Genomic DNA, 11,490 nt, shown 5'->3' on the forward strand with positions numbered 1-11,490 from the left:
ACCTTTATCGTTTCATCTCTATTCTATAATAACATACGTGGCAAATGTTTGATTTAGATTAATTTATGTATTTTGCATACAACTTGACATTTGTGACTGTCTTTAAGCGACAGCTTTTCAAATAACATTTGAAGCTGTCAACACACTTAAAAATACAGTATATCCCATAAGACACAAACGTATTTACACAGGTTTTGGTTTCAAAAGCTTAAGACATGAAGCATCATGCGAAGATAATAAGTCTCACAATAAACAGTTTACTGAACAAAGGTTCAAAAATATGATAGACGATGTCGTGTGAGTTTATCTAATAGATAGAACCAAAGTCAAACAAAACAAGGTTGTTTTGCCACAAGGCAAAAAAAAAAAAAGAGCATTTCACATACAACAAAAGTATTTTCCCATTCTAATAAAACCATTCAAGTGTGTGTGTTATGGCAGACTTACACCGCCAGGCTAAAAAACAAAAACGGCAATAAAAGACAATGTCCACCATTACCTCGTCAGTAGTTGCACCAAAGAATATAAAATACTTGCACATTTTGAAAGTATATATTTGCATAAAACATGAACTTTCGAATATTCTACATTTCTGAGGATATAGCTATATTAGTCGATTTAAAAAATTCTGTTAAATGAAAGTCCCCTCCCACGAACAAAAAAATGACAGCCTGATGGTAACATACGTCTTTGGTGATTTTGAAGTTTGATTCAGAGTTTTTAAAATTACACCGTTTTGGAGTGAGTCATTTTCGATAACTGCAAACAAACAAGCACCCAAGAGTGAATGCAGTCCTCTGCCGAGGTCTTGTTTGAAATCCATAACCCAGGCACTCCCCCACCATCAAGTTTGTGGAAATAACTTGGGTATTTTTAGTTTTTGCCTAATCTTAGCCAAACAAAAACACATTCAACCAATCTGTTTCAAGGCCCCACATTTCCGCTGAAAAGGTTTTGAAAGGTTGTTTAAGCCTGATGAATGATGGACGGTAGAAGGCGAGCACAAAAGCCTCAGGTTGACAGCACGAGAAGTAAACATAGATCACTCATAAAAAGGACTTCAGATTCACATTGTGGATGGAAGAACACCAAGATTGTCTGACGCCTCATGTTGAACCCAGCCAACATTTCAGTCTGTAGGAAGCCTGTGGGTAACATTTGCATGAGAACAACTGTGCATATGTAATAAAAGAAAAATGCAACTTGGTGTTCTGTTAAATACTGTTCGTAATAGCACGCATGACGCTCGTTAAGGTGTGTGACGAAGCCTTCTCCACTGCAATTGGGCTTTCTCCTCCCACATAACCAGGCTGATGAATCCCGAAAATGCAGAGTTTCGTCACGTCGCCCATTGAGGAGGGTATCAGCAAGCTGGGCATCACAGGCTGGATCCCGCAGGTCTGCCCCCGTGCTGTGTGAATACAGATGCCCGTCCTCCACCCCCGTCCTCAGTTACATTACCGGCGCAGTGGTTGCCATTATCGTCACATCGGGCTTCCAGTAGCGACAACTGGTTGAATGCCGCCAACAATCTTTCGTTGTCCTTTTGCTGATCACTGACCTGCAACAGTCGTGGGAAGTAACAAAGAAAACCAAAAAGCCATTTGTGAACATAGAAAAAGTCTTCGATTGGTGCAATACAGTATTCTGAAGTGTCTCTTGTTCTTTGTTTTGTTTGTTGGGATCTTGTGTGATCCCAATATTTATGCCTTGGAGGACTTGTTTTGAGATTGAGCCGTAACAGAATATTTGTGTGGAGTTGTGTTGAGATTGTCGGAGCACGGCAGAGAACACGACCAGATTTGTTCAAGGCCTGATTTTTATCTTCATGTGTGGGTTTTGTCACAAATAATAGATTTGAAAAATCTTTGCATGCACTATTCCTCAAGTATAGCCTTGAGTACTTTTGCCACGGGACAGCATTTGCTCTGCGGTAGAAGTAAAGCTCTGTCTCACCTGCTTCTCCAGCATCTGGATTCTCATCTCTTGCTGAGTGAGCATCTCTCTCAGCTGTAAAGGAAACCCTTGTGTTAACATAGTAACCTCATTGTCCGACACCGCGACCCGGACCGGAGCGTCACCTGTGCCACCTCGCTGCTCGCTCTGCAACACGAGACCGAGTCGCCTTTGCACCAGACGCCTTCCTCCTCGAGGCCGTTTAGTTTGTCATCACTCATTCGCGTAGTCTGTGGGAACCAGCAGAGTTCACCTTGACATTACGACGACTCAAATAGCAAAAGGGAACTTTACGAAGCAATTTGATTTGCTGTAACTCGAGTTGGTAGGGGACATCGCCGACAAATTTGCATTTTTCAAGGAGACGGCGCATGCTTTCACAGTCACACGGTATCTACAATACTACAATTGGGCTGGATTTACATTGAATAGTTCAAGTGACTTTTCCATCTATTTTGGCTCAAAATGGCACAGTTGAATGTGCATCACGGCAGCATTGAAAAAAAAAACAACCCACAGATATTAAAATGTAAAAAAAAAAAACAGGTAGAACACATACACCACACACTTGAATCTACAGTTTAACGCCACAAATTTAACTTTTACATAAATTTGTGCATGTATGCATTGTCACTATTTTTTAAGAAGACATAATTCACTTCTTGACAAGAATGTAATTTTTGATTTCTTGTAGACCTGAACACAAAGAGTAGTAAAAGTTGATGCCAGGAAAACTTGGCTTACAAACAAATCCATCCATTCATTTTCTGTAGCATTTATCCTCACAAGGGTTGTGGGCATGCTAGAGTCCATCCCAGCTATCTTCGGCGAGAAGCGCAAGAAGTGGGGTACACCCTGAACTGGTCGCCAGCCGATCGCAGCAAATTATTACAGGCTGAAATAGTTATTTTTGTTGTATATTTGCCGAGTCGATCTATAGCACATTTGTTTGGCAATGTCGTTCAACTATCATCTTAATAACATACAGTGCATAGCTAAAGTATTCACAGCACTTCACTTTTTCCACATTTTGGTATATAACAGCCTTGTTTCCAAAAATATTTTTTGGTGTCTCCGTGACGTGAAAAACATTATTTTTGAATACTTACTATGCATGTGATTTATTAATTTCTTTTTCCAAAAACATCTTCTCAGATGTTTTTCCCAAGTTGGAGAAAACTATGATTAACAAAGCTCTCCAAAAGAAAGCAAAGAAGAGTGACATTAATATTACCGATAGATCATGTTCACTGCTGACAGCTGCTGCGACAGCCTTTAGCTCTTTCAGCTCATCATATGGTAGAGTGGTGCTCTCTGAGAAAGACGGGAGTTCGTCAGGAGGAAGTTCTGACTCGTGTGGCATCGGGATAAACTCAGCATCCTCAAGCTCCTGTATTGGCACAATCAGCCAGAAACGATTCACATTATTCACATTTCATTGTCCAACACTGTGAAGGCCACCGGTCGCACAAAATAAGATGCTCGTTTTGGATTGCGAACTCGCCTTTCTCAGCCAGAGAGGACAAGAACTGTCTCCTGTCTGATTCGCCATTGACATCATTGGCGTCTCCAGGTTGCAAGCATCAAGATCAATTTCCGCCGTACCGCCGAGCCCCCTGTCAGGGGACTCCGTCTCTGAACCCGCCTCCATTTCCAGATCCACAGTGCCGATCGATCCGTCCTGTCCGATACCTACAATTGACACACGAACACACGGTACATAAATGCTCCCTCGCAAAGTTAAAGAGAAAATGGAAAGGAGAGAGAGAGAAAAAAAAAAAAAAGGATTCACTACTACCAATTGACAATCCACTGCTGTTTGAGCGAATTGTCTTGGAGTTAAGCACTTTTTCTGCAAAGACACAACAAGAAATAATCAGACAGGAAGCTCTGAAAGCCACAATGTCATTATGGTGATTAAAGGAAATGACTGACCCATGATGATAATGGTATGCCAGCCGCGACAAGAAAGGTCTGGAACGTGGTGAAGCGAGCCAAAGATGGGCCTGGGCATGGCAGGACAAACCTCTGAACCAAAGCCCTTATCAGCAGGCATTCCGAGTCGCCCATTTCCTGCATTTCCCCATGCAAAGATCTGATTGTCTGCAAGAAAGCAAAAGGAAAATGTCATGTTGGTAGCATTGAAATGCGAGCGTTTGTGTGCGCTCCTACCTTCGGTGACCGCGATCGTGAAACCATCCCCGCAAGAAACTTTGGTGACTATCTTTCCCCCAAACGGTCCTACCAGGACTTGCACCCCTTGGTGTTTCTTAAAGTCTTTGACACCGAGTTGCCCGTACTTGTTGCACCCGAACGTGAGGAGCCGACCACGTTCTGGGAAATTGATTTCAAGCAGAGGGATCCAAATATGAGTCACAAAATTCCGTTAAAAATTTGTGTCCTTCTCTTCCTTGCAGTACCGTCAATGGCAGCTGTGTGGTTCCTCCCCGGAGCTATAGTCTGGATCTTGAAACGCGACAGCTGCTTTGCCAAAGTCAGTGTAGTGATATATGGGATGCCCTGGTAACCCTGACACGTGACAGAAAATCAAAAACGTTAAAACTACACATGTAGCAGCTGCAACCTCGGTTTATCATCAACATTCTGGGGTAAGAGAAAACAAACATGTAATGGTGACGTGATTTATTATCATTTCCGATCGCCAGTACCTCTCCCGGGTGGTTTTTGAGACCAGAGAATTCCAGGTTCAGACCTAGCTTGTTGAATTCATTGTTCCCACATGCCAGGACTTTGCCAGTGTCAGTCAAAAAGAACGTTCCATCGCTGCTACATGACACAGAAGAGATGGTGGCGCCTTTGGGGAGCTCCACCTGGAGAAAATGCATTACATGTCAAAGTATGTCACGAGAGTGATAACAGCCTGCGATACGTTTACGCTAGGAACAAGTCTTACTTGCATTGGAGACGAAAAATCATCCTCACATTCTAAGCCCAGACGCCCTGGAGATGAAGACGAGAAAATGAAGAGAAGGGAAAATGAACAAGCGGGTGCTTCTGTCGCCATCTGCTGGTTGAACTAATAACAAAAAACACATTTAGGTGGAAATGTAGAAACGTCCATACCGTATTCTCCACAGCCCCATGAGAAGATGTCGCCGCTGTGGGTGAGCACCACCACATGATTGTCTCCACAAGAAACCTGACGAACTGGCCGCTCCTCAAAAAACTCCAGAAGCACTGGCTCCAGGCTCTGCATACCCATGACACCCTCCACACCAATGCAGCCATAATAGTCGGAACCAAACATGTACATTTGATCCTCATCTGCAGGAGAGCAAATCAGACATATATTTTAAAAAGTGGTTAATTTCTTCCTTTTTGTTTAATGTTTTTGTTAACAGGTGGTCATGGGCTCACCAGTGATGCATGCAGTGAAGTCAGTACCGCACTCCACCTGTCGGATGGCTTTTCCCTGGAGCTTCTCCACTCTCTTGGGCTGCCTGTACGAAGCTTGGTCTCCATGCCCCAGTTGGCCCACCATCTTGGCGCCACCTTGAACATTCTGAGGAGAACATTCTTTGTTAGCAAACGCGTGAGATAAAGTGCACCCGACGTGTAGTAACAGTGTTGCTCCATTGCATACCATCGTTTGGATCTCAGCTACCTCGTGGATATTTAAGGGACTGATTTTTATGGGTTAGTCCAAATTTCTGTTTGTCCACTTTCCAATGGCCCGTCAATGCCTTTTTGTATTATATGTTAGCATTAAGCTAGCGAATGTTAATTGCACAAAATTATATAGCAATCTATCCATTTTCCAACCCACTTATCCTCACAAGGGTCACAGAAGTGCTGGAGCTTATCCCAGTTAATTTGGGTGAAGATTTTATCATCTTAATGTAAAATGCTTAATTCAGTTTTACTCTATTCGTCAGGGGCAGCACGGTGGAACAGCTGGAAAGCACTGCCTCACAGTTCTGAGGTCCCGGGTTCGATTCTGGCTCACCCCGGGCCTGCGTGGGATTCCTCCCACATCCCAAAAACATGCAACATTAACCGGAGACTCTAAATTGCCCCTAGGTGTGATTGTGATTGCGGCTGTTTGTCTCGATGTGCTCAGGGTGTACCCTGCCGCCAGTCCGTTGACAGCTGGGATAGGCTCCAGCACTCCTGCAACCCTCGTGAGGATAAGCGGCTAACACAATGGATGTGTGTATCTATGTGTCAGTTCTTAGACGTTGACAAATGAACAGCTTGACGTAAAGCACACTTTGCCTTTGAGCAAGATAGTGATCGCAGGCGAAAAAAGAATATTGTACTCTGAAAAGTGTTCTTTAATAACTCTAAATGCGTTGGAAAAGTGCGACACCATATGCGGTCTCCCGATAGTGCACATTTTCACCTATTGGGAGGTGCGTCTAGCAAATATTCCCCCGCAATAAATGGGAGTTCACTGCATTCTTAAAACGTACTGCCCAAGTGTAGAGTTCTTTTTCCACCGTCACCACAGCAAAGTGACTCCCTCCGGCGCACACGTGTTGGGCGCTGCTGCCTCCTTTAAAGGTGTCCAGTTTCTGGGGTGTGAACTTGCCTCCACCCCAGAAATACACCTCCCTTGAGCGTGTGGTCACCACGGCCACGGGGGTCTCAGTCGCTGTACTCAACCTAGCGACATAATCAATTGGAAAATATTTGGTAGGACAAAAATAAGTCGACAGCAGGACAAGCTTACTTTGGTTTCTTCATTGCAGAATTTAGGAGGGCAACCCGCTCCTCAAGCTCCCTGCCAGAAAAGAAAGTTGTTACATCTTTGTCGTGCGTCTACCTCTTGACATAAAAGCTGACTCTCACTCACTGTCGGCAGCAGGACAGGACCGGCTGGTCTAGAACCTCTTCTGCCGTCGGTCTCTTTGCAGGGTCCTGTCATGGAAAATTTATCACAACAGCTAGCTTGTAACGTTCAAGAAAGTGACAGTCTCTTTGCCCTGCTAATATATCACAACACCATTTTATGGAAACCACTCACTTGATCGAGACACTCATATACCAGCTTGATCAACCCAGCTCCATAAACATCACGGTTGACATCCATAGTCCAGTTTCCCTGGACTATTTTGACACACAGGTTTAGGGCATTCTGCCAGGATGCAACGTAAATCCGGTCAAAAATTCCACACAGATTTTGGTAAAGCATTTAAACAATCGCACGTGAGTCTTACCGTTGCATCAAAGGTTCTTGAAAGCGTTAATACTTCAAAAAGCACACAGCCCATGGCCCAGATGTCAGATTTAAAGTTGTACTTTGCTCCCTGGCACAGTTCAGGCGACATATAATAAGGAGTTCCAACACACTGGACATAAAAAAAAAGGAGAGAATCACATACAAGATATGACATCTTGTGCTGTGCCTCATCTTGGTGGCGCAGCACTGCTAGCACGTTCTATCGCGCTGACATTGCTCCTGACGTGCATGTGTTTGGTCTGCTTCTGTGTGGTGCATTAGCCTAACATTTCAAACTCTAGGTTACAAACGATTAGACTGCATATGGTTGTAGATGACCAAAATGTATTTTGAACGATTTCTTACAAAGCATACACAGCGGTGCCTCGGTTCTCGAACGCAATCCGTTCCAGAAAGCCGGTAGAAAACTGAAACGTTCGAAAACCAAAGCGTGTTTTCCCATTACAATGAATGGAAAATGAAATAATGCGTTCCAAGCCTAAAAAAATATTTTTAAAGCTTTTTTTTTTTTTTAGCTTTTCCTGATAATAAAATGCATAGTAGAAATACATGTATAGTTTAAATACTTTATATAATTAAATCATTTAACAAATATATTTAGGTTTTGCTTACAATGTATGCTTTAGTAGTAGAGTATGCTAGCCTGGGAGTATATTGCCACATATGTAGCGACTCGGCCCCCAGCCTTGTAAAAAGTGCAGAACAACTTTAATTAAGCAATAGTGTAGGGGGGGAGAAGACTATTTTTTTTTTATTTGCACAGAAAGTACGTAACGTACAAAAACATTTAACTTGCAACTAGAGATAGGGTTAATGGAACAAAAGAAAAAAGCAATGCAAAACAACTGTTTCAAATGTCTTTTGTGGGGGTGACTCCCCGCTTTTTACGAAGAAAGAATCTAATGTTGACTGTTTCTGCCGTCTTTTGAGCACCTTCCTGAAGTGGCTCATAATGTCATTGAAATTTTGCAGTACTCTGCAACATTCTGCTTTGTTAGGGTGATGGAGTTCTACAAAATTATGGATGCCGTTCCATTTAGCTTTTATATCGGCACTTGAGACATCCATCCTGCCTTTAGCCTCATCAGAATACGAAGCAACTTTTCGACTTCCTCCGAGATTTGTGGCTTCTGCTTGGTCAACACGGTTGCTCCTTTAGCAACATCACTTGCTTTGAGGGCAATCTTGCGTTTCAGAATGGTGCTGATGGTCGATTTCACCATGCCATACTTCTTTGATAGCTCAGAAACACGCACACCAGATTTGTATTCGACTATCAAATCCATCTTGATTTCAACAGTTTTACGCGCCAATTTCCTTTTTTCAGCACCAGCAGTTCCACTCGCCTTCTTTGGAGCCATGATCGGGGGTTAATATTGCTCAATCGGAAGAAAAAAAAGTCACTACCGGGACACGTCCTCGTACAGAGGAATGTGTGGGTCAACTGGTTGCGTCACGAAATTTTCGCTCGAAAACCGATTTGCGCGAAAACAAAGACGTTCGAAAACCGAGGTACCACCGTACTGTATATCGTGCCAACTGACCTCCGTTCATCTCAAACAACTGTAACTCCAATGTGAGCCAAATTAACACGTACCGTTTCTGCCATTGAAAACTCTGAGCCGAGTTTCTTTGCAAGACCGTAATCACCAAGCTTGATGAGGTCAGTCTTGGTCAGGAAAATGTTGAGAGTTTTAATATCCCTGCGAGAGAAAAAAAAAAAAAAGTGTGACGATGGACTATAAACATCTCAGAGAGAAAGATAGAGCCACTGTCATCTGAGCACCTCACCTGTGTAAAATGCCAGCCTTGTGAATGTGGGCCACTGCTGACGCAATCTGGTACAGGTACCAAATAACCACCTGCAGAAAATAGAAGAGTGAAGATAAAATCTTAGTGCACACACATGCGCGTGTGTGTGTTTGGAGTGTCATCTGTATTAGAGTGCGTCTTACCTCCTCATTAAAAAGTTTCCCCTTCTGTTGTACAATTTTGTCATAAAGATTCCCTCCTGTGGCGATAATGTCATTTAGCCTTCAGTCACACTCGCTGTCAATTAAAATGAAGAGACCGGCATCTCTCACCATTGCAATATTCCAGTTCGATGAGCAAAGTGTTTTTATCCATGAAATGATTGAAGTAGGCAATGATGTTGTTGTGTTCCAGGATGGACAGAATGCTTATCTCATTCATGACGTCCCTGCGCTCGCGCTCGGAGAGTGAGTTCAGGTCCACCTCCTTCCACACGACCAGGGAGTTGTCCTGGGGAAGTAGGAAAGCGTTAGCTGCGGTTAAATTATATAAAGGATAATCTTGTTTTATCCATTTGAACATTGAAGACATTACAAAAATGATACAGATCAACTTACAATAAAGAATAAATGTATTAATGATGTTTTCAGTCTGAAACAGGAAAATAAAGTGCATCAATTTCTCTGAAAATCGATGCAAATCAAGCTCAGGGTCTCACACGCCCCCTCCGCACCGCATTTGACAAGTACTGCTCTAGTATCTGGTGTGTAAAATTGTCTCTATAGTGCCTCAGTTAAAGATATGAAATATGAAAATCGTCAAGACTTTTCTGCCAAAAGGCCTGCATTTACCACTCACTAAGATTAAAAGCCAGTCATATTTGTTGTATCAATATATTTATATTTTCCCCTAAAAATTGATTAGCTAAATTGTATTTGTTTATTATTCATTTACAATTATCAAACAATGACTTTATTTACTGAAAATAAAGGAAAACACATACTAGTAAAATAATACATTTTACCAATACGGTATGCTTGACGGGCAGCACGGTGGATCAGCTGGTAGACCATTGCCCTCACAGATCTGAGGTCCCGGGTTCAATCCCAGACCAGCCTGTGTGGGGTTTGTATGTTCTCCCCGTGCCTGCGTGGGTTTCCTCCAGGCACTCCGGTTTCCTCCCACATCCCAAAAACATGCAACACTAATTGGACACTCTAAATTGCCCCGAGCTGTGATTTTGAGCACGGATGTTTGTGTCAATGTGCCCTGCGATGGGGTGTCAACCAGTTCAGGGTGTACCGCACCTCCTGCCCCTTGACCCTCTTGAGGATAGGCGGTGAAGAAAATGGATGGATGGAATGTTTGACTCATTTGACAATGAATAGTAAATTATAAAATTAAAGATGAAATGGATATTTTACTATTATTTTGCACATCTTATACACAATATATATTTCCAGTTGATCTATGAATTAGGTAAAAAAAATATTTCCAAGAATGACATTATTTATTTATTCGCCTGAATAAAATAAATGAGCCATGAAAACGGGATTGTAACACTTTGTTCACATTTACATTACAAGACTGTCACGTGCTTTACTTTTTTGTTTGTTTTTTTTTTGGGGGGGGGTTTAGCCCTCTCCGGTATTGTTGATATAGTATGATTTTCAGAAACGAAACGTAATTGTTGCCTGGCAACGTGTTGACTCGGTCTTGGTTCTCAAGTCAAGTGTTCCTCAGTTGAAGGAGCCGAGACGGGAGAGGATGAACTCACCTCGGTTCTCCTGTACAACGTCGCCTCACCGAACGCCCCCCTGCCGAGGATCCGGATGGGAATGTAATGTAACTTCTCCTCTTCGCCATTAAACGTGGCCGACGCCGAGCCCTCGCTCTGCACAGACCTGCCGGCCAAATCCGAATTGAGCGAGTCGAAATGTCTCTCGTACTCGGCCAGTGACATTTCTGTGTTAGCCACCAGCTGCACTGATTTGAACACACACAAATAGGCCTGACTTGAAAACTCCTTCGGAAAGACTCCCTTGACTCAAAGCCTCACCAGTCAGACATGTCACACAGCTCGACCGGTAAAAAAAAAAAATCTGGAAGTGTAGCGTGTAAAATCGGGAAGCTAATTCCTGTCAAATTCTGAATACTAGAGGGGGAAAACAACCGAGATGGGGGGAAAAAATGCGTTGAAGTTGAACTAGCGTCAAGCATCGTGTTTCACACAGTAAGATCGACAAACTTCTTAAGTTTCAAAATAAAATCTTGTGGTACAACTTCCCCTTGGTGTATTTTACGATGAAAGTAAGAAATGGATAGTTCCTGCGAAGGCGGTCGCTCTGCGACAGTAATTCGGGTCGTGGCAAGCAGCACTTTTAAATCATTGCCGGTGTGGTTTTACTCTGCAATAAAAGAAGAGGAATGTAATCACAAGCTTACACTCGTCTAAAACAGTTTGACGCGTCCCTCGCACTCGACGAATAGGCGACTTCTCAACTTTGCTAAAAACAAACCAAAACCGGAAGTTGTATTTGAGAGCTTCCGTTATCAGAGGCGACACAAGTACAATACTC

At 42.9% G+C, this 11,490-nt stretch overlaps 1 protein-coding gene across 2 annotated transcripts; it reads right to left on the minus strand.

Annotated features, from left to right (window-relative positions):
• Nucleotides 1-53: 53 nt before the first annotated feature.
• On the minus strand, nucleotides 54-11,490 carry LOC133512992 (serine/threonine-protein kinase Nek9). 2 transcript variants are annotated; one of them, XM_061843163.1, is made up of 24 exons: nucleotides 11,357-11,490; nucleotides 10,689-10,897; nucleotides 9,244-9,421; nucleotides 9,115-9,170; nucleotides 8,951-9,021; nucleotides 8,757-8,862; nucleotides 7,137-7,268; nucleotides 6,944-7,054; nucleotides 6,773-6,837; nucleotides 6,650-6,700; nucleotides 6,390-6,582; nucleotides 5,335-5,479; nucleotides 5,041-5,241; nucleotides 4,871-4,917; nucleotides 4,626-4,787; nucleotides 4,377-4,485; nucleotides 4,129-4,290; nucleotides 3,892-4,059; nucleotides 3,755-3,808; nucleotides 3,461-3,648; nucleotides 3,191-3,346; nucleotides 2,082-2,186; nucleotides 1,957-2,010; nucleotides 54-1,561 (listed from the first exon to the last, which is right to left on the minus strand). In XM_061843163.1, exons 2-24 carry the CDS (start codon nucleotides 10,872-10,874, stop codon nucleotides 1,379-1,381), a joined length of 2,883 nt encoding a protein of 960 aa, XP_061699147.1. In that variant the 5' UTR covers nucleotides 10,875-10,897; nucleotides 11,357-11,490; the 3' UTR covers nucleotides 54-1,378. The 2 variants fall into 2 exon arrangements, with proteins under 2 accessions (XP_061699147.1, XP_061699148.1); XM_061843164.1 differs by having other exon boundaries at nucleotides 10,689-10,815; nucleotides 11,357-11,483.

The sequence above is a fragment of the Syngnathoides biaculeatus genome, chromosome 15 (assembly GCF_019802595.1).
Source record: "Syngnathoides biaculeatus isolate LvHL_M chromosome 15, ASM1980259v1, whole genome shotgun sequence".
NCBI classification, from domain to species: Eukaryota; Metazoa; Chordata; class Actinopteri; order Syngnathiformes; family Syngnathidae; genus Syngnathoides; species Syngnathoides biaculeatus.